This window comes from Podarcis bocagei (genome assembly GCF_964188305.1).
Source record: "Podarcis bocagei genome assembly, chromosome: 18".
NCBI lineage: Eukaryota > Metazoa > Chordata > Lepidosauria > Squamata > Lacertidae > Podarcis > Podarcis bocagei.
The window spans coordinates 11,391,613-11,414,380 of NC_138144.1; the positions used below are offsets into that span (position 1 = coordinate 11,391,613).

Below are 22,768 nucleotides of genomic sequence, written 5' to 3' on the forward strand. Positions count from 1 at the left end.
ATTTGGAAGGCTTCAGATTCACTGTCTACTGATGGCTATTAGCCAGGATGCCTCTGCAATTGCTTTGGAGTAACAGCCGCTGGATTACTCTTGTGCTCGGATCTTGCTTTCGGGCCTGGCCACTGAGGACAGGATCCTGTCTCGATGGGCCCTGGTCCCGATTCAGCAGACTCTCTGTAGGCTCCTCTCCTCACCGTGCAGGAGGCAGAGGCGAAACGAGGCTGTCCTTCGCCCTGTTCAAAGACACAGAGACACACAGGCTGAGAGCCCCTCGGAGGAGTCACCCGGGGCAAAAAACCTGGTAGCGCCCCCACCCCGTGGATTGCCTCGCCTAAGCCTGGGGGGCCCTGATCCTGCGAAGACAAGGTGGGAGGAAGCCTGGTGGCTGGATTGGGGGGACGTCTCAGCCGTAGAAGGCACCCCAAGTTAAATAAGGTGCCTTGGTGTGAAGAATCTGTCCGGGGCGGGGGGGGGGGAGCTGAGCCTTCTCTTCCCCAAGTGGGCGCTCGGGGCATTTAATCCAATCTAGCAGCTGTCCGGGCGGGGCGATGCCAGAATCCGAGTCTCCAAGCCAACTGGCGCTCCATCTGGGAGCTGTTCCCTCTGCTGGCTCCCTGCCAGTTGTCCCTCAGCCAGAGAGAAGGTTGAGAGAGCAGGGCGCCCCCACCTCCCCCCGGGGGTGCCAACACAGCTCCAGCTCAATGGGGGGGGGGCAGGTGGGAGATGGCAGAAAATGAGTCCTCATAGAATTGCAGACTTGGAAGGGACCCTGAGGGTCATCTAGTCAACCCCCGCAGTGAAGGAACAGGCAGCTGTCCCAGATGGGGATCGAACCTGCAACCTTGGCACTGTCAGCCGACGGAGCTCTCCAGGGCTCCCTGGGCAGCGTGGCCGGGTCTAGGATTCGAGGACTCTCCTTCCTTGGAGATTTCTAAGCAGAGGCTGGATGGGCGTGTCCTGGATGCCTGAGTTGAGATTCCTGCATTGCAGGGGGTTGGACTAGATGACCCCGGGAACCCCTTCGAACTCTATAATTCCACGAGGACTGGAGTCGTGACTTTCTTTCCAGAGGAAGGACCCTGGCGCAAAAGGAGAGCAACGCCTTGTCCTGCCTCTCTCCCCCCGCAAGGTCACTTGCGCATCTTCTCCAGGGAACCTCGCTCCAGCGGGCGGACAGAGGACATTTGGGGGCCCCCCGGCCTCTGCTGCCAGGAAATCAAGAGGGTGACCTTCCTCAGCCTCGGACACCGACATCCTCAGGGAGAGGCCGCCCCTCGCTCCTCCTCCGGGGGAGCATCTTGCAGGAAGGACAGAGAAGGGGAGAGCGCGCTGCCGGCTTCCTTGCGCAGCCCGGAGGCGAGCGTCTCCCTCGAGAGCCACGTCCCGGCTCGGCGGGGTCACCCTTTTCCGAGGGCAGAAAGAGGCGAGGAGCCCAGATGGATCTTCCCTCGCAGGCCTTCGCCTCCTGCTCTCCGGTCTGTCGCTGGCTCCAGTTTCAGCTCAGCTGAGAAAGAGACAGCATGGGAAAAGCTCCTGCCGCTTCTCACAATGGGTCGCTCACCTGTGGGACTCCCTACGACACGATAATCTGTGCTGTCATTGTCCCATAGAGAACAACGAAACTGTGGGTGCTCGGGGGCAGCTTTCCAAAGGGGGCATCCCGGCAGAATGGTTGTGGGGCGAGGTGGTGCTTCTCGAGGGCTGCCGAGCCCAGGGAGGGGGGTTGCCTGTGGCCTTGCCGACTCCGGTGGGCTGCTGCTGGGGGAGTGGGGGACCGATAACATCTGGAAGGAAGCAGGTGCTCTCTATCCCTGTTCCAAGGAGAGGCCTTCCTCCACCTCTTGCGTGCAGCAGGGAATGCCTCTCCTTAAATTGGAGGGGTGGAAGAGTAGGCTCTCAGTAGAAGAGGAGAATCGCAAAGTTGGAAGGGACACCCGAGGGTCATCCAGTCCAACCCCCTGCAATGCAGGAATCTCAGCTCAAGCATCCATGGCAGGTGGCCACCCAACAGCATAAAAGCCTGGGAGGAAGGAGAGTCCCCATCTTCTGAGAGAGTCCATTCCACTGGTTCTTACTGCCAGAAAATTCTTCCTGATGTTGAGGGGGAATCTCCTTTCTTGCAATTTGAATCCATTGGTTGGATCCTCCTTTCTGGGGCAGCAGAAAACAAGTTGGCTCCGTCTTCCATGTGACAGCCTTTTAGATGTCTGAATATGGCTCTCCTAACTGCTCTCAGCCTCCTCTTTCCAGGCTAAACATCCCCAGATCCTTCAACTGTTCTTCCTAAGGCTTGGTTTCCGGTCCCTTGATCATCTTGGTCTCCCTCCTCTGCCCACCTTCCAGCTTCTCAACATCCTTCTTGAATTGTGGAACCCAGAACTGGACACAGGATTCCAGGCGGGGTCTGACCAAGGCAGGATCAAGTGGGACTATGACTTCTCTTGCACCGGAGATGAAAGATGAACCCCTTGGGCCAAGCTATTGCTTTGGATGTGTGTTGCAAGAGCTGAGCTGCCCATGAAGATAAACTTTGCAAGAGGTTGGCTGCAAACCCAGCTCACTGTTCCTCACGAGGCTTGGTCTCCAGACCCCGGATCATCTTTGTCTCCCTCCTCTGCACACCTTCCAGCTTGTTAAAAATCCTCCTTAAATTGTGGCGCCCAGAACTGGACTCCAGGTTTGGCCTGACCAAGGCAGAAGAGAGCAGGACGATGAGGAACCTAGGAAGTCCCCTGATTCCTGGCCCATCTATCCAGAGTCCTGCTCTGGGAGGCAGCAAGCAATGGGTTCCTCCTCCGCAGGATTTCTCCGCACCCACATTTCAAAATGCAAAGCAGCTGCTAGTTCTCAAGGAGTCGTGACTAAATAGGTTGGCGCTGAAGCAGAGAGGAGCCGAGGCCTGCAGGATCAGACCCATGTCACCCCTTTCCTGTCGCCTCCCAGGGAATTTTCAAAAATGAGGCTAAAGGGATGAGAAGACCCACAAGTGCTGCCGCCTAGTGGCTGGTCAGCCAACTCCCTCCCAGGGAGACTGTGGTGCAAGCAGGTTAGATGTGGGTCCAGGGGCGGTGAGTGTATGGGGAGCCCTTTTCCAAACTAAAGGCAGCCTTGGGGTGGGGGGGAGAGGGCAGTGGAGGGCAGGTGCAAGAGTGGGAGGGGCAGCAAATGTTAATTCACTCCCCACTCCCACCCCTCTCCGCTTTCCAGCTCATTCAGCCCCCACAACAACAGCCCTGTGGTGTAGGTCAGGCTGAGAGAGACAGTGACCGGCCCCCAGGTTACCTAATGGCAGCTTCACGGACGAATGGGGAGGGATTTGAACCCTGGTCTCTCCCAGGTCCTCGTCCTAGACTCTAACCACTGCACTACACTGTCTTTAGATGCTAATGCCTCAATCACACATACCTCTTTTATTCCAGAATCCTACTCTGAACAAGGGGCACAATCTTAATCTGTGGAAACCACAGATGCCTGCAAGATTCCAGCCCAGAGCAGAAAATGAGCATAAAACGGCTCAACTTTTTTTGGTTTTTAAATCAGTTAATTGATTAAATGTCTGGCTTCCCGCCAGTTTGTCACTCTGGAGTGGAGCATTTGCCTCTTTGCAAAGCCTCGCGGAGGGAAGGCTGCTTCCCCCTTTGAACAGCCTAGTGGCGTTTTCTCCTCCCTCCAAGGTTGAGAGGACGGAGCCCACACACCTCTGTGGAGAGGATTGGCAGCGCCTGGCAGGTTTCTGTTCTTTCTTCCTGCCTTGTCAGCCCCACACATTAACAGCACAGGAAGCACCTTGGAAATAATAAAGAAATCTGCAATTTAGAACATGCACTGGCCGATTCCACCAGGAGAACAGCCCTGGCTTCCCGGGAAAAAAAACACCCCCAAACATTTGATGCTGCAGAGAGCAAGGCTGGAGGAACTCGGGGGCCGCATTCGCTTCCGGAGGCCGCAAAAGTGGAAGGAGCAAGAGATGTATTTTATTTATCTGATACTTTTTTAAAAGGCTTGGCTCGTTTCTGCGCTCCTTTTTGTTCTCCTTCTTCTTTTTTTAAAAATGATATTTATTAAAGTTTCAAAAAAGGTTACAAAAATAAGAAAAAGAAAAAAAGGGAAAAAATACAAAATACAGAAAAATAAAAACACTTAAAAACAAATCAATCTTTCCATGTCATGTCTTTCATTTACTTGTTTCCCTGACCTCCTCACACCTCCCTTTTTTGTATTCCAGTTCAGTTAGTTAATTCAGCAAATCCTTTCCCTCTTTGTTTTTATCCTAATCCTTTAACTTAATATATTGTAACTTTGGATTCTCACCTGTTAACAAACCATTTTTACATACTCCTTTATAACATTGCTGCTAAAACCACTTAACTTCATTCTGACATCCTTCTAACATTCATTAATTTTGCAGTATTTCTGTAAATAGTCTTTAAATTTCTTCCAATCTTCATCCACCGACTCTTCTCCCTGGTCTCGGATTCTGCCAGTCATTTCCGCCAGTTCCATATAAGTCCATCACCTTCATCTGCCATTCTTCCAGAGTGGGTAGATCTTGTGTCTTCCAATACTTTGCAATGAGAATTCTTGCTGCTGTTGTGGCGTACATAAAGAGAGTTCTATCCTTCTTTGGCACCAATTGGCCGACAATGCCCAGGAGAAAGGCCTCTGGTTTCTTCAGAAAGGTATATTTAAATACCTTTTTCATTTCATTATAGATTATCTCCCAGAAAACCTTAATCCTTGGGCACGTCCACCAAAGGTGAAAGAATGTACCTTCAGTTTCTTTGCATTTCCAACATTTATTATCGGGCAAATGATAAATTTTTGCAAGCTTGACTGGGGTCATGTACCACCTGTATATCATTTTCATAATATTCTCTCTTAAGGCATTGCATGCCGTAAACTTCATACCTGTTCCCAGTCAGCCATCATTATGTTATGTCCAACATCTTGTGCCCATTTAATCATAGCAGATTTCACCGTTTCATCCTGTGTATTCCATTTCAACAGCACGTTATACATCTTTGACAAAATCTTAGTTTTGGGTTCTAACAGTTCTGTTTCTAATTTTGATTTTTCCACCTGGAAGCCAATTTTCTTGTCAAAATTGTATGCCTCCATTATCTGATAATAATGAAGCCAGTCTCACACTTTGTTTTTTAATTTCTCAAAACCCTGCAATTTCAGTCTATCTCCCTCTTGTTCCAAAATTTCCCAATATTTCGGCCATTTGACTTCCATATTGAGCTTTTTCTGAGCCTTCGCTTCCATCGATGACAGCCACTTTGGAGTTTTATTTTCCACTTTTTGTTCTCCTTCTAGGTGAGCGAGAGTTAGGATCAGAGCTGAAGGAGACATTCCCAGCCAGGGAGCAACTGCTCAGCGGGACAAGAGGGCTGGTGGAGAGTGTGGACTAAGGAGAGGGACTGTGGCCTGAGGACAGTTTCGAGAGCCAGATAGAGGGGCTGGGGGGGTGGTATTCGGCCCCCGCGCCTGACGTTGCTCACACCGACTCTAGAAAGCCTTTCCTCTGTTCCTATAGAAGCCATAAAGATGACTTGGGGGGCACGAAGTTTCCAGCTTTGGGGACTAAGACCCTCAGCCCATCTCAGCTCATTTCTGGGGCTCCCTCACCCTCTGGGCTCAAGACATAGGAGGCAGGCAAAAACTACTGATCGCTTTGGGAAAGGTGGGTGAACAGGCAAGGAACAGGCATCAGGCAGGCCCCCCAACACAGCCATCAAATTCCCTAGGAGAGGGACAGCTGGGATTCTCACCATGGATCACAGAATCACAGAATTGTGAAGTTGGAAGGGACCCTGAGGATCATCTGGTCCAACCCCCTGCAAGGCAGGATTCGGCCAAAAGATCAGCCACTTCCGACTCCTCTCAATATTGTCACCCAAGCAGTAAGAATCGTGCCATGCAGAACTGGCGCCAGTGCTTTTGCTCTTTCCATTCCTCCTCCCTCCCAGTACCTTTTTCCTTTAGTGATGTGTCTTCTTTTTTTAGAGAGAGAGCACCAGCTTTCCTGCTGATATTTGCAAGCTTGCCTATGAGGCTTTTTTAACCTGAAAAATGCTTCTAAGCTGAGAAATAAGCATCACCAAGCCCTGAGGTTTGGTGGAAGGTGAGGAGGCAGCGAGGGGGTGGGGAAGGCCTCTGCAGCAAATTTCTGGCAGGCTTGTAGAGCAAGACTACGAAGGCCGATGCTAAGCAGGCAAAATGAGGTCAGAAGGTGGGGGGTAGAGAAGAGATTTACTGCCTGGCCCAGGATCAGCAGCGGAAGCCAAGAGGAGTCGGAGCCAAGATCTTGAAAGGGCTTGGATTTGCCAGCTGCACCAGGGCCTCGCGGGTGGGGGATTCCTCACCAGGGGAGGCCCTGGTCTTACACCAAACCTTTGGGGGGGGTGGCCAGGTTGCACTGGAGGAGGACAGACAGACTGCTCTGGCTTTGCCTCCCACCTGGCCCTCCCTTGTTCATACTGTGACCTTGGGGCGGCTCTGGACACCCCCTCCCCCGCTTTGGTTGCTGCCCACCTTGGTGTGACTGCTGGCAAACACCACCCCCAGCCCAGCCCCTCGGTTTCCCCATGAGAACAGGCAGTGCCAGATTTCGGGCAGTGCAGGCAGTCCCCCCATGGGGTGAGGAGCTGAGGGGAGGCCAAACCAAGACGCTCCATGATTGAGAAGGTCCGTTTGGTGAGCCTGCCGTGGGCTGGCTGGGCAAAGAGGAGTGTGGGAGGCGCTGGGAGGGGAACCCCCCAAAAGGAGGAAGGCTCAGAGCCTGGGGAATGGAGATGGGGCACCAAGGAGAGGTCAGAGGGGGGAGAATGGGAGGAGGGGTTGGATCCTGAAGGGGCAACAGGGTTTCGTGAGCAGGAGGAGTCTGTGACAGGGAGCAGTTCAGACTCCTGGCTGAAGCAGAGGAGGGGAGTCAAGAACCAGGGAGTCTCCCTCTCTGACTGCAACAAGCTCTCTCCAAGAACACGCAGAATAACATGGAAGGCAAAACAGAGGCCAGAGGTGCGCAGGCACAGCTTGAGACTGCTTGGGAAACATCTGGGAGAGGAGTGGCCTTAAGGTGCAAGGCAGGGACTTGCAGTCCTGGCAACGGCTCCATAGGGGCAAGACCACCTGGGAAGGGTTGCTAAGTTGTATGCCGTTTCCTTGAATAAAGAGTTAACTTCACCCTGAGTGGAGATGACTGGTGTGTGTGTGTGTGTTATTGGGTTGTTGTTTTTATTTTGATTATATATTTTGTGGTTTTCTATTTTTATTTTCTTCTGTGAACCACTCTGAGACCTCTGGGTATAGGGCAGTATATATATTCAAATAATAATAATAATAATTTATTTCCTTTATTGGTGACCTGCGTCTGACAAAAAATGTTGGCCCCGCTCAGGGAGCCATACAGTGCTACATCGGGTTATAAACACTTCGGGTTGCAGACTCCGCTAACCCAGAAGTAGTACCTCGGGTTAAGAACTTTACCTCAAGATGCGAACAGAAATTGCGCAGCGGCAGCGGGAGGCCCCATTAGCTAAAGTGGTACCTCAGGTTAAGAACAGTTTCAGGTTAAGAATGGACCTCCGGAATGAATTAAGTTCGTAACCAGAGGTACCACTGTATTACTGAAGATTACTGCAGTCCCTTCACTGCCTATGATTCTTAGTCCTCCCTCGCAGGGTTGCTGTGAGGATAAATGGGGAGGAAGAGAGCCAAGCCAGCCGCCTTGAAGAAAAATGTTGGGGCAAAACGCAATAAATAAGCAAGCAAGGTAATAAACAAGGCCTCCAGTGGCCGGTGGTTTGATGGGTTGGTGGGTAGCAGTTGCCACTTCCTTTCCAAGACAGGCAGAGCAGTGGCACCTTGATCGTTTGCCCACCGCGAAGTCAGTCCTTGAAAAGCATTTGCTGCTACAATCTCTTTGTTGCAAGGGGTGTGTGCGTGTTTCTTTTCTTCTTCTGGTTGTGGCTGGCGCACCCCGACAGCGGAAGGGGAAGAGTTGAAAGAGGCGTGGATGGAGTGGAGTTGCTACCTTGGGAACGGTGTCCATGGCAACTGAATCAGGGAACCCCTCCAAGAACCTCAGCTGATGGAGAACAAGAGCGAGAACACGTGAGCAGCAGCTGAGGCACAAAGGCGCAGCCTGGATTTAAGGAAAGGGATATTGTGGTCAGAGCACCTGCTTCACACCCAGAAGGTCCCGGGTTCAAGCCTCCAGGCTGTCTTAAGAGACCACCGTGGGTGCCGCCAGGGTTGAAGTCAAACGGCTGCAGCACCCAAGTGACCTCTCTGGGGTACCAGCCTGGGCTGCGTGTCACGGCCTCATTGAGGATGTCCAAAGAAGAGCAAGACATTTGGGACCCGCTTGGCTGCAGGAGGTGTACAAGGCACCTTCCAGGCGCCTTAGGAACTCTGGATTTGTGGAGCGTTTGCTTCTGAGTCTTTTCTTCTCCCAAAGATATCCTGCAAGGCAGCAGAGCTTCAGAATCAGAGTTTTCCTTCTCCTAGATGGACTCCCTTCCCAGGTGGACGGGCCCCACCTGCCCCTCGCTTCCCTCTACAGCACAGGCAGAACTTGCCTTCTTGACCCTTGGACCCCCCCCTGGACCCCCCCCCCTTGGTCTCATCCACTTCAGCCACCAGAGCCTCTCTTCACATGCAAAGCACATCCCTAACCCACCGAGGGTTTGAGACCCATAGGCTCCCCTCACCTGCTTCAGTCGGGCAGTCGAAGCCGTTTCTCGGGATTGTGGCTGCTGTCGCCTGCTGACAGCTTCTAGGAGGTGCAGGTGAGAGCTGAGTGCAGGGTGGGGACCAAAGGTGGGCAAACCGCCCCCCAAGGAGCACAATGTGTCCCCCAAGAGAGGCACTGCCCCTCCCCCAACACCTGTTTCTCCATCTAGGGCTGAGGAAACAAACCCCGTTCCAAAACCCTCGAGAGCCACTGCCAGTCAGTGTAGATAATATTGAGTCAGGTGGGGCAGCGGTCTGATTTGATAGAAACCAGCTCCCCGAGGCTTCCTGCTTGAAACCAGCTCCTTATCACAACCATGAGGACTAACACCTTGAATTTCAAGAAAGGGCCGTGGCTCAGTGCATTGCAAGGAGGGCCAGGTTCAGTTCTCAATGGTGTATCCAGGTCAGGCTGTGAGACCGTGTCTGAAAGAAACCCTGGAAAGCTGGAGCCAGTATTGAGGAAGATAGACACGTGGTCTGATTAGACAGAAGGAAGTTTCCTGTATCTCAAAATCTGCAGTGTTCAGGAATAACTGGAGGCCGTTATTCTGGCCTGGGTGGTGTTGGTGTTTCAACTCCCCTAGGAATAGTAAAAAAATTCATATGCCCCCCTCTCTTCAAACTTGAGTGCGATATGCTGCAAGTTTTTTCAAAAACCACAACCAAACAGCATGGTGCACTAAGAGCCGTCAAGTCAGATCGGAGATGCTGGAATCCCCACAAGTCTTTGCGCCTCTGCTCTCTTCTTGAATAGCTGAGGGGAGGTTTGGGAGTGGAACAAGGGGGGGGGGCCTCTCTGCTTCAAAAAAAAGCAACACCTTGAAAGGTAGCGGCAGGTGATAAGGAAGATGAAGGCTGCCTGCCAAGACCCGTTTCTTTAATCTCTGGCAAGGCAGAAGCGCGATGTGAGATCAGAGGGGTGTTTTGGCAGATGAGGAGCAGCTGAGTGCAAGACCAGAAGAGCAAAATTCCTCTGCCGATCTGCCTGCTTCTTCAGCAAATGGGGTCCCCCCCCCTCATTGTCAGTGCTGCGCAGCTACTCTGGAGGGGCTGGGAGTAGGTGGGCCAGTCTGCTAGGCGAGGGTGTGGTTGAGGGAGACACAGAGCATCCCCATCTGAAAAGTTCAGAAGTGTGCTCAATACTAAAGCTGCTGCATGAAAAAGACGCTCAGGGAGAGACCACAGGTCCTTTGGAGGGGAAGGAAATTCTTGTCCTCTGTCAGAGTTAAGGAAAAACAAGAGTCTGCAGTAAAAAACATGGTCTGCAGTAGGGCTGGACAATATCCGGTTTTCAACATCGAAATATACTAAATACACTGGCTAAACATTGCAATATACTGATATACCACAATGTCTGAAATAGGGATGGTTTTCCCCACATTGTGATTTTTGCATAGTGCACACGCACACATGAAGATCCACAATATATTGCCAGGTCATAAACTATGAAACTGGTATCATAACATGGACTTCAAACCGGTTTTGGGTGATATATCGCTGTATCACCCAGCCCTACTCTGCAGTTTGAAGCAAGAAGGCAGACTCTGCATGATTTAGGATGGTGTTCCTCCTCATGCAAGGCAGCCGTATTATTATTATTAGTAGTACCCCCCGCCCATCTGACTGAGTTTCTCCAGCCACTCTGAGTGGCTTCCAACAGATATAAAGACACAATTAAACACCAAGCATAAAAAAAATTCCCTATACAGGGCTGCCTTCAGATGTTTTCTGAAAGTCATATAGTTCTTTATCTCCTTGACACCTGGTGGGAGTGTGTTCCACAGGGACCACCACCAGGAAGGCCCTCTGCCTGGTTCCCTGCAACCTCACATCTTGCAGTGAGGGAGCCACCAGAAGACCCTCAGAGCCGGATCTGTGCCTTCCTCCTTCTGGCATCCTTTGGGTGTTGCTTGACTACAACTCCCGTCAGCTCCAGTGCCCAACAATCATGTACGGCCACCTGGAGGATGGAGAAAGGTGCCTTCAGGAACTCCCTGGAATTCATCTTCCCCGGCCCCCTTCCGACTTTTGAGACAGGGCTGCAGTGCGGGCATGAGGGCTAGGAGCTTGGCTCTTTGGTTTGTTGTTGTGAACACCAAACTATCCAAGGCCAAATCATAGTTCTAAAAAGTCACTTTTATTAAATGATCTGCATGTCTGCCCCCCCACTGGGCTCCCCCTCCCCGATTAAAACTGAAGGCATGTTTCAACTGTACCCTGATTTCCTTCAGCCTTTCCCTTCATGAAAAGAAATACGTGTAAGACAAAGAACTACCTGCTCACTACCCAAAAAAGAGCACAGACTCATGCAGAGAGGCACTTTGGGTAGGTTGGACTCGCCAGAATTTGTATTTATTGACAGAGAGTTTGGGGGTTACTGGTCTTAGTTGTTGGGGTTAGAGAGCAGCCTCTCCAACCTGCCGCCCTCCAGCCACGCAGGGCAAAGACTCTGCAGCAGGAGGACAGTCGTTATCTCACAAATTTTCATTTTGGCCTGTCTCTTCTGTTCCCGACTTTTTCGTCATGGGACGAGAACCCTGAGAATATGCCGAGAGTTTGCAATTGAACACACTGGTGGCAGGTTTCAGCTTCTCTTCATGAAGATCTTAACAACCCAACTCCCAAGTGGAGGTGCAGCCACCCCAAATGAGATCTAGACAGAAACGCTGATTATTTCCTCCTCCCCGTGGCTTATAATTTATAGGAGGCACCCTGTTTTCCCACCAGCTGGATTTCTGGGGCTGAGAGACCTTCCATCGCTGCAGTCCTCAGGATCCAAACCACAAAGGACCCAGGAAAAGCTGGGTGGTGCAACTGTTTTCGGAATCTGTCAGCAGAGCGTGGGTACAAGAAGAGAGTAGACAATGAAGGTGGTCTTGTAACTAAGGAATTCGGTGGAAGGTGATCCTGTAATGAAGGGACCAGTTTGAAAACAGACTATCTTGAGGGGTCAAAAGCAACTGGAAGAAAAGTCCCAGCTGTGTGGAGCGAGAGATACTCCTGTACAGGCAAGAAAGTAACCACGGTAAACTGATGAAGATAAGGTGCCCAGTTCCGTATTCAGATTTCCTGGGAAACTGGATTCCCAGCGATCTCCCAGGGTGAGAGAGAGGGATACTCCCAGGTGAGAGTTGGGAAGACTCACCTTTCTCTGTATGGGATAAAAGTTAAGATACAGCAGCGAGAGAGGGCTTTGTAGTTTCCTATATCCTTTCTTTTCTTCTAATTTCTCTCTTGTTATTAGACCTTGTAGATTAGTCCGTTCTTTTTATTGTCTCATGGAAAATTTCAATAAAACTGGATTCCCAGAATCCTCCTGTCCTGTCCGTCTTGGCTCTGGGGTGCCCATCTCAGCCTGGGGCCAGCCCTGGTGGGCAAAGAGGGGGGACCGCGCCACTTCTTCCCCACACCAGACGGAAGGCACAAGAACCCCGGGTGGTGAGGGGTCGGGGAGAGGCAGCCTCACTTCTCTGCTGCCGGCTGCTTCCGTTGTTGCTGCCGCCGCTGCCGCTTCTTCCGTAGCTTCCGATGGAGGACGACCTGCTTCTTGTCTTCCAGGACCTGCTGGACTCTGCTCCGAAACTCGACATTCTTCTTCCTGATTTTTGCCAGCTCAGCCTTTCGCTGTGCCTCCAGGTCTGGGTCCTGGTGAGCGAGGAGGAGAGAAGGCAAGGAGACTGAGAAGCAGACCCTCTTTAAAGAGGGGCGCAGAGCACCCTGACCAGGGCTGTTCTGGCTGGGCACCTGCTGGAGGCCGCGCTGGACCTGCCGCTTATTGAGGGAGGGCACGGAGCAGGGTTTGCTCAAGGACTAGGGCAGGGGTCGGCAAACGTACCGCGCCTTGGGCCGGTGACTCCAGCACCGATCGCGCAGTGGGCCGAAGGGTGGGGGAGCGTATGCCCATACGCGTGCGCACACGCTATTTCTGGCACGCTTCTGGGTCGGAGCACCAGAAGTAGCTTGTGCGCATGTGCATGGGCCTCCTCCAACCCGGATGTGCACTGGAAATAATGCTTGTGCATGCGCACAAGCTATTTCTGGTGCTCTTCTGACCTGGAAGTGGGCAGCCGCAAAGCGCAGTGCCAGTGAGAGTGGGCGGTGGCAGTGGGCATCACTGCGAGCTGGATAAACGAGTACCTTGGGCCTTATCCAGCCCGCAGACCTTAGTTTGGGAACCTCTGGACTAGGGGGTGGGTGATGTCAGCTTTTCAACATTGCGATGCATCACAGGCCAAACGCTGTGATCTGGTGATACATTGCGATGTTGAAATCTGGCCAAGCCAAGGCTGCTTGCTGCTGCTGCTGCTGAGAGCAGGGAGTGGAGAAGCGGGGGCAGGGGGTGGGGGCTGTGAACTGTGCTGCCAAGAGACCCTTTGTGCCTTGAAGGGAGATGTAACTAGTTGCTGCAGATGTGGCGCTCTTAAAGATCACCTAAGGCAAACAGATGTGGCGAGAGGGGGAATTGCTGCAGAGGAGGGACACACACACACACACACATACACACACACACACACAGGGCCACCCCATCCCCTGAAATGATTGTACCTTTCCTTCTAGGATCATCTGCTTCCTTTTGTTTATTTCCTTTTTCTCATCAAAATCGGTCGCCTCCAATCTCTAGGAAGAAAAGAAACATAAAGGTTGTTTTAAAGCAGTGCTTCCCAGAGCAGGCAGTACTGTCCGGGGGGGGGGGGGGAGAGGGATTACCTACTGAGGGGCTGGTGCTGTAAGGACTACTGGGATTTGAAAAGCTGATATCGCTGGAGCAAGTGATTCCATCAGTTTTGCTGAATTAATTAAGCTAAAAAGGTTTTAATCAGATTTTGAACAAACATGAAATTAATTGCGAGTGTTTTGAATTTCATTGTGTTGTTATCTTGCTTAGTGGGTCATGCAAACCGCTATTCTGAATAATGCTTTTTTAAAGGGCAGGGGACGCTGGGAATGAGTTCATGGAACCACTGTTTTCAAAGCATGTATGTATCCTCAGGCTTCCGTTTTGCTTTACCTGGGGAGGCAGGGAAATGGGAGGAGGCTAAAACACGGATCTTGGAGTGGGGAGATCTGAGTTCAAATCTGTGCTTCCCCGCAAAGTTCACTGGTATCCCCAGACTGCAGATCTACAACCCGGCCCACCCCAAAGCCATCACTCACAATCTCGCATTCCCGTCGCACAACGTTCACTTGGGTAAGGATGTTCAGTACACTGTGTTCCTCCACGGAGAACTCCTGAAGCTTCATCTCTGCAAGGCAGAAATGCATGGGGGTGTTCCTAAAGGATCTACACTGGTTCCCAGCACATTTCTGAGCCCTATTCAAAGTGCTGGTGCTGACCTTTAAAGCCCTAAACGGCCCCATATACCTGAAGAAGTGTCTCCACACCCCCCTTCAGCCAGCCAGGGTCCAGCTCCCAGGGCCTTCTGGCAGTTCCCTCCCTGCGAGAAGTGAGGTTACAGGGAACCAGGCAGAGGGCCTTTTCAGTGGTGGCACCCGCCCTGTGGAACGCCCTCCCATCAGATGTCAAGGTGATAAGGAACTATCTGACGTTTAGAAAAGCCCTGTTCAGGGAAGTTTTTAATGTCTGATGTTATATTATGTTTTTATATGTGTTCAAATCCACCCAGAGTGGCTGGGGCAACCCAGCCAGATGGGTGCGGTATAAATAATAAAATTATTATTTTTAGGTGAGTGCCAATGGAGCCCCCACCTCTGCTCACAGAGCGCTTCCAGAATTGAGCTGGTGGCGCAAGGGTGATGAGGCTGCATCTTGGGCAAGGATTTGAGACATTTCTTAGCACCTCCATCGAACCTCCTCAGCCTTTTTGGGCTTTCTATCTGTGGCTGCTGTTATTGGCCGGTTTTATTGTTACTGAACATGTATATGTTGCTTAAGGTCAGAGCAGGTTTCTAAGGAGCTTACAAGTTTAAAACACAAATGAAGTACAGTGGTACCTCGGTTTATGAACTTAATCCGTTCTGGAAGTCCGTCCTTAAACCGAAACCATTCTTAAACCGAGGAGCGCTTTCCCTAATGAGGCCTCCCACCGCTGGTGCCCTTCCACTGTTTGGATTCCCTTCTTAGACCGAGGTAAAGTTCACAAACCAGGACACCACTTCTGGTCTTGCAAATCGTTCCTAAAAAGGACTGTTCTTAAACCGAAGTACCACTGTACATGCGAACAGAGGGTCAGCGGTGGCAACCAGGAATGGTGTGAAGAACCGGGTGAGAGGAAGCAACTGCAAAACGAGTGGTCTGCCAGTGGGAAGGGAGGCTGATAAATGTCAGCAAAGCTGACTAGGGCTTGACTGCAGCCTTCCCCAACACGGTGCCCTGCGGACTTTTCGGATTACGACTCTGTGCTGGGTGGGTGCTGATGGGAGCTGTTCCCGCCTGGAGGGCACCAGGTTGGAGGGAGGCTGTGCTGCCACGTCAAACCCCTTCCCAGCCATTTGCATCGCCCTCTTTCCCAGGTGGCCAGAGGAGCCGCCAAACCGGTAACTTGGCAGTTCCTGTGCGATGGGCTGTCGCTCCCAAGCTCTCTTTCTCGACTCACTGATCTGCTCCTCGATGGCGTGGACCAGGTGGATGTCATACTGCGTCACCAGCGTGATGGCGATGCCGTTTCGGCCTGGGGAAGGATGGAGAGAAGAAGGGGGTTCATGCACACAGGACAATTCTCCTCCCCACCAGGGACCCCCAATGCAAAAGAAAGTGCCGCATGTTCCATCCATGCGGGAGCCAGTTCCTACTCTGATAATGGTGGCTAATCAGCAGGTTGTAGCAGCCATCCTTACCTGCCCGGGCAGTTCGGCCTACCCGGTGGATGTAGATTTTGGGGAGCCCCGGCGTGTTGTGGTTGATGACCACTTGGACTGTGGGGATGTCAAGGCCCCTGAATTGAGAGAGACGAAGAAGAGAGGGGCAGGGTGAGAAGTTGGGAAGAACCGTCCACCCAGCACTGTCCCCACCAAAAATTAAAAAGGGGAAATATATACATTTAAAATCACCAGAGAGGGATAACAAACTCAGGTGTTCCCAAGAAGGTACTTTTAATCTTTCTTTGTATGTGACAACAGCAGCAAGAATAATCTATGCACAAAGGTGGAAAGACCAAGAAATACCAACCAAAGAAGAATGTCAAAATAAATTGATAAAATATGTGGAGTTGGCGAGAATGACAACAACAATTAGGGATCAGGAGGAATCATTGTTAAGGGAGGAGTGGAACCCTTTGCAGAGTATTTGAAGAAGAGTATTTGAAGAAGTTAAGCAGTCAGATAAACCTACAAGTAGGACTTGAGCTGCAAGTAGCAGCGAAAAATAATTAGGATATTAAATATAGATGGAAGCGGGTGGTTAAGAATGATAGGCAGTACCCACCTGGCGGCCACATCTGTAGCGATGAGAATCTTAAAGACGCTGGATTTGAACTTGGCCAGGGCTGCAAAGCGCTGCTTCTGTTAGAAAGAGTGGAGAGAGAGAAGGGGGAAAGGCAGTCAGAGCAGGGAAATGTAGGAAGTGGCTGGGCTAAGTGGATGGGGAGGCAGAGACCCCTGCCTGTTGGCGGACCCTTTTTAAACTGGAGGTGCCAGGGGTGAAACCTGCAGGCTAAGTAGGTGCCCTCCCCACTAAGGTATGGTCCACCCACTGGGGGAAAGCAGAGGAAGGAAGAACTAACCCCAGCAAGAACTCCCTCTGTGGGTGTGTGGAGGCTCCTGGCGAAACAAAGAGGGACCACGGATTCTCTCACACCAAAGAATCCACACAGCAACTGCGTCTTGCTTTAAGAAACATCAGCATGTGGCTCCGCTTGCCCCCCTCCCTCCCCCCGTGTGTTGCCCCTCCAGCTGTTAGTGCAAGGCCTCTGCCAGCCTCTGGCTCACCTGCTTCATCATGGAGTGCAGAGCCACCGAAGGGAAGTTGAACCTCCTGAGCATCATGTTCAGGATTTGGCAGTTCCTGCAAGAACAAGAGACCTAAGTCCTTCCTCTGGCCTGGCCTGCCCCGGCCCCTGCTCTCTTGGCACTTCAGGGGAACTCTTGGAAACCCCCTGCCACATCCAGGGGGCCAAGGGTGTTCCGTTATGGTTGTTGCTTCCCTTCTCTGTGGCCACAAATTACTAATGCAGGACCGAGGTCAGTGTTTTCCAAACCTGGGTCTCCAGCTGTTTTTGGACTACAACACCCATCATCTCTAGCTAGCTGTACTTTACCTGGCAGGGCTGTTCAGAGGACTGACTTCCCAGCCTTGCAAATATCACCCTGACTTGCCTAGAGGGGAATGCAATATATTGGAAAGAGCCAAAAAGGTTTCTGTCTTACTCTGTCTTACCCTTTTTCTCTCCTGCCCAAGCATATTCTTGTATCTGCAAAGCTCTTTCTCTTCTACAGGTCAAAAGCTTCCACAAGCCAGCTGGCAGGGAAGAGTGCTTCTGAGCACGAGCCAACTGCCCTTCGGCCACCTCAAAGGCATCCTCCTGCAAGGGGAACGTCCAAAGAGGCCCCAGGAGGTCCTCCATCTCGTCCATCTTGGGGCCAACCAGAAGCCCCTCAGGGAAGCCCCTCTCCTGCTCTTCCCCAGAAATGGGAATTCAAAGACAGAACTCCGCGGGGGTCTAGACAGCTACCATAAAAGCCCTGAGGGCTTAAGAATTTCCCTACCCTCTAGTCCAGCATCCTGTCCTCACTGTGGTCAACCACCTGCCCCAAGCAGGAAGCCCACAAGCAAGCTCAGAGCAAAGCAGCTCTCTCTGCTTGTGCTTCCTCAGCAACTGGTGTTACCCAGAGGTGTTTATTCCCTCCGGACAGGGGAGGGCGGAGCGCTGCCATCATAGCTAGGAGGCAATGACAGCCTCAGTTAATCCTCCGGGGAGAGGAGTGAGGAGTCTGGGCTGAACCCGGCACCTGCCCCTGCCTGGAGCAGAAGTTCAGGATTGCCTCCAAGCCAGCTGTGAGCCTGGGGAACTCCCCCCTCCTGGGAATTCAGAACGGAAGGTGAGCTTTTGAGCCAGCAGGGAAGAGTGGCAGAGAAACAGAGGGAGGCCAACCCCAGACTCACTTGCACGTGTTGGTGAAGATGATGATGGACCAGTCTTCATGCTCATCCTGGAATGTCTGGACCAGGTGGACCAGGTAGGCGTCCTTCACCTTCTCAGGCACCAGCAGGTAGCGTTGGTCCAGCTGCTCCACTGTCCGGACCCTGGGAGGATGGGGAAGAGGAGGCCCAGTTAGGGGTGACAGAGAGTTTAAGAACTTCCTTGCACCAGACCTGGCTCTGTGCCTCCCCAGCACAAGGCTGTCTCTTAGTGGCCCTGAGTCTCCAGTAGTGCTTTTCCGGACTCTCCAAAAGGAGGGGACTAAACATGGGACCTCCCAGCATACAAAGTGTGAGATACAGTCTCTTCCCCTCCATTTGCAACAGGGCAAGAAGATGGCAGGTTGGGACTGAGACCGGCTACATGAGGGTTATTGCGAGGCCTCCGAATCATCATCATCATCCATATAATAAAACAATATATAACAACAATGACAATGACAACGCCAATGACAATATAATGCATGTTAGGACATTTGGCTGCCTCTCATCTATCCATTCAGGTATCTCTTAAGCCAGGGTTTCCCAAACTTGGGTCTCCAGTTGTTTTGGGACTACAGCTCCCATCATCCCTGACCCCTGGTCCTGCTGGCTAGGGATGATGGGAGTTGTAGTCCAAGAACAGCTGGAGGGCCAAGTTTGGGGAACCTTGATGTACACTGTCTACCACTCAGAGCCTGGAGGTCAAACTCACTCGGATTTGGATTCCCAGAAGAAGGGCTTGTTCATGGCAATCTGCTTGAGCTCGTTCAGGGTGTCGGTCAGAGTGGCACTGAAGAGCATCGTCTGCCTGCTGGCTGGGACTGCGGCCAAGATGACTTCCAGGTCTTTGGTGAAGTCGGTGCAGCCCTGCTCCAGCAGCCGGTCAGCTTCATCCAGGACCTGAGGCAAAATGGAGGGGGCAGGGACAGGTGTGTCACCAGTGAACTGCCAGAGACGGAAGGGGACGGAGCAGAAAGGGAAATCCTCCCAGGGAAAGAGAGGGATTGTGGGAATTTTAAGTTGCTGCAAGGTTTTTGGCATTTGCTTTTGACAGAAAAAATGAACATTACTAAAGAAAATATTGTTTGTTTTCCAAAATAAATGCCACTGAATGCTTTTGATTATACCAATGTGTTGTTAAAAGAGTTGGTGTTATGTATGATATTGACAGCCTGAATAGTAATCGCAATTCAATGAAAAACAACCCCAAATCTGACACTGCCCCTTAGCCATAAGGAGAAAATGTCGCCTAACATCATCTGGGCAAGGGCAAGAAGCACCAGGCACTTTCTTTATGATCTGGCAGTCTTTTACGACATACACAGCAGAACCATTTTTTTCAAGACAACCTGGACAAGACAAACCTGGACCGACACTTGATAATCGGGTAAGGCTGATATTCTTTACTTGGACCTCGCTATTCTAACCCATGTGCAACTGTACATGCCTGTTCTATAGTTTTCCACCTTTAAATTTTCCTCTTTGTTCTAACCGCTGTCTCTGCTTTACATACAGCATAAAACCACATGGGAATGTCAGACCTCCAGGCAGGCCATTCTACTCCTTCCCAGGGCAAGGGACTCCAAGCAGCCCCAGCCAACGTTCATGGCTGATGGAAGGCGGAGGGGGAGATACTACTACTACTGCTTCTACTACTACTATTTATTTATACCCCACTCATCTGGCTGGGTTTCCCCAGCCACTCTTCCAGCACATACATAGACAACATCAAACATTAAAAACTTCCCAATACGGGGCTACCTTCAGCTGTCTTCTAAAAGTCTGATAATTGTTTATTTCTTTGACATCTGATGGGAGGGGATTCCACAGGGTAGGCGCTACTACTGAGAAGGGTCTCTGCCTGGTTTCCTGTGACTTCACTTCTTGCAGTGAGGGAACAGCCAGAAGGCCCTCAGAGCTGGACCTCAGTGTCTGGGCTGAACGATGGGGGTGGAGACGCTCCTTCAGGTATACTGGGTCAAGGCCGTATATTGAATGAAGCGTTCAGACCAGCAGAGGAAGCTCTCAGTGCATCAGTATATCAATCAAACTTTTACTGTGCTAGCTGAATGCCATGACATTATCCATATACAAGATAAAATAAAGGGGAGTTGCATGCAGTTTGTGTAAGTTAGATCTCAGCGTCCCCTTTACAATTAACGTTTCGTTTAACTAATTTATTTGCCCTAATCTTCCTGGCTGTCAGAGCATAGAGAGCAACTTTGTAAGTTGTAAAGTCACCCTCTCCGCCATGGTTAAGCTCCTTTCCTGCAGAAAGGTTTTATAAACCGATTCCTTGGTTCTGCATAAAGTGGGCATTTGACATGGGCGCCTGCAAAACCATCAGTATATGTGAATGTCTGGCTTGCTTAAGACTCTATAGAACTGTTATTCACAATAATAATGGAACTTGGGAGGCAGATAATACTTTTATTTTTATGAATCTTTATTATTTGCAAAGGGAATCTTTGTTAATAGTTGCCTATCCCTTTGGAGCTGTGCTGCGTTTTTGTCCTTTTGCCCTTCCAGGCTGTCAAGGCTTACGGTTCATATTTTTTATTCACATAATCATAGCATTGCAGCGTTGGAAGGGACCCTGAGGGCCAGCTAGTCCCACCCCCAGCAATGCAGGAATCACAACTAAATTATACATGACATGTCCTTTGTTTCTTTTCTTTGCTGCATTTGCACTTTTTCTTGCTGAGAAACAGAAATGCAAAAAGCCAAAAGCTTTCTGAGCCGCTGTGGGGAGAGAGGCATCGCACAACCCTGCGGAGGCTTGAAAGTGGCCGGATGCAGGCCTGGCTGCCGAACTAGGGGCCTCCTTGGAAATTAGGGTGAACTCTCTGGGACTTACCAAGAACTTGATCTTTTGAAGGCTGAAGGTGTTGGAACTTCGCAGGTGGTCGGCCAGCCGGCCCGGGGTGGCGATGACGACGTGGGGCTTGCGGGACAGCTCTAGGGCTTGAGCCACCATATCTGCAAAGTGGGAAAAGAAGGGGATACCTTAGCCCTCTCAAAGGGCGCAGAGTGACACCCCCCACCCTGCTGTGTGCAGATTTGCCAATATATTATCTTCAGCTGCTCGGTGGCCCTTCAAGCAAGATGCCCTTAATTTTGTTTGGGAGAAGGGCGGAGGAAGATCCCCTCCGTTTTCTGAACAGGACCTACGTACCCATCCCACCAACGATGATGCAGTCCTTTAGGCCCAGCGGCTTCCCCAAGACCCGGAACTGCTCGGCGATCTGGTGGGCCAGTTCCCTGCCGGAGAAGGAATGACAGGAGATTAAAAAAACACGCCACTCCTTGGGCAGAAAGAGTGGGGTACGATGATGATGATGATAATGATGTATTTCTTGTTTTTTATATTGTCGTGAACTGCTCCGAGACAAAAAAGCGCTATCTGAACTTAAAGATAAAGGACCCCTGACAGTTAAGTCCAGTCGTGAACGACTCTGGGGTTGTGGCGCTCATCTTGCTTTACTGACCGAGGGAGCCGACATTTGTCCGCAGAGTTTTTCCAGGTCATGTGGTCAGCATGACTAAGCCGCTTCTGGCAAAACCAGAGCAGCGCACGGAAATACCGTTCACCTTCCTGCCAGAGTGGTACCTATTTTTCTACTTGCACTTTGACGTGCTTTCGAACTGCTAGGTGGGCAGGAGCAGGGACCAAGCACTGGGAGCTCACCCCGTCGTGGGGATTCGAACCGCCGGCCGTCTGATCGGCAAGCCCAAGAGGCTCAGTGGTTTAGACCACAGCGCCCCCCGCGTCCCTATATGAACTTAATAAATAATAATAATAATAGTAATTCAATTAACAACAATGATATCTGAGTCGATGAGGACCAAGGACTTTTCTCCAGCAAGAAAAAGCAGCAGGCTGGCTCTTACCTCGTGGGCGTCAGCACCAGGCAGAAGATGCCATACGGATCTTCGGAGAGCTTCTGCAGGATGGGCAGCACAAAGGCGGCCGTCTTGCCGCTGCCAGTCTGGGCACACCCCATGCAGTCACGGCCTGCGGGAAGAAAGCAGAGGGGAAGGGCAGCAAGCGGGGAGGCGCTCTGCACGTGCTCAGAGGCACTCTTTCCCCAGCCAGGGCAGCCGTTCCTAGGAAAGGCTGAGGCAGCTGCTTTGGAGCAATGGGGAGGGGGGGGCTCAACAGGCCTTGCCATCAATGGGCGTGGCCTGTGTGAAGGGGCGGGGTGTCTGCGGAGGGGCGTGGCCAGAAGAACAGGAGGGTGGGCCTCGTGGAAGAGGCGTGGCTTCCAGAAGGGGGCAGAGTGGGAGGGGCTTAAACAGCAATAGGGTGGGCAGGGCCTAGCTCGCTGAGGCAGGGGTGGGCGGGACCTGCGTGAAGGGGCGGGGTGTCTGCGGAGGGGCGGGGCCAGAAGAACAGGAGGGTGGGCCTCATGGAAGAGGCGTGGCTTCCAGAACTGCGGGCACAGTGGGCGTGGCTTAAATAGCCATGGGGTGGCCGAGGCGTGGGCGGGGCCTAGCTCACACGACAGGGGGCGGGGCCTGCGCGTCCGTTTCCTGAGGCGCGACGGAGCCGGGCTTACCTTGGAGGGCGGGCGGGATGCAGGCCTCCTGCACCGGCGCGGGCCTCGACAGGCCCAGCTGCTCTGCCTGCGACACCAGCCAGGGCGACAGGCCCAGCGCGCGGAAGCCGGACATGGCCGGAGCCCCTCGCCGCTCAGGAGGAAAGAGCGGAAGCAATCCCACAAGGCACCGCGACAGGCGCCGGCGCATCTGCGGCGCGTCACGCCTCGCTCCCCTCCAATGGCCCGCCCTTTGGACTACGACGCCCAGCATGCATTGCGCCCAATAAGCCAAGCCCTAGTCCCAGCACATGCAACTCCCATGCGGGGCTCAGGGGTTTCAATGGCTCTGACAGGAAGAGGGCGGTTGTTTTGTTTAAAATATTAGCTAGCCGCTTGTTTTCCAGCAGGC

At 51.9% G+C, this 22,768-nt stretch overlaps 1 protein-coding gene across 1 annotated transcript; it reads right to left on the reverse strand.

Moving 5' to 3' along the window:
- Positions 1-11,062: 11,062 nt before the first annotated feature.
- On the reverse strand, positions 11,063-22,537 carry DDX49 (DEAD-box helicase 49). Its single transcript, XM_081177842.1, has 13 exons — positions 22,378-22,537; positions 21,710-21,833; positions 20,994-21,079; positions 20,676-20,797; positions 18,531-18,718; positions 17,801-17,941; positions 16,627-16,702; positions 16,124-16,200; positions 15,538-15,635; positions 15,297-15,371; positions 13,897-13,985; positions 13,288-13,359; positions 11,063-12,387 (listed from the first exon to the last, which is right to left on the reverse strand). Exons 1-13 carry the CDS (start codon positions 22,490-22,492, stop codon positions 12,205-12,207), a joined length of 1,446 nt encoding a protein of 481 aa, XP_081033968.1. The 5' UTR covers positions 22,493-22,537; the 3' UTR covers positions 11,063-12,204.
- Positions 22,538-22,768: the final 231 nt, after the last annotated feature.

Coding starts and splice junctions, on each gene's coding strand:
- DDX49 (XM_081177842.1), bottom strand. CDS start 22,492: ATGTCCGGCTTCCGCGCGCTGGGCCTGTCGCCCTGGCTGGTGTCGCAG. Junction 17,942..18,530: donor TTCTGGGAATCCAAATCCGA/GTGAGTTTGACC, acceptor CCATCCTCCCAG/GGTCCGGACAGTGGAGCAGC. Junction 13,360..13,896: donor TGCGACGGGAATGCGAGATT/GTGAGTGATGGC, acceptor TTTTCTTCCTAG/AGATTGGAGGCGACCGATTT.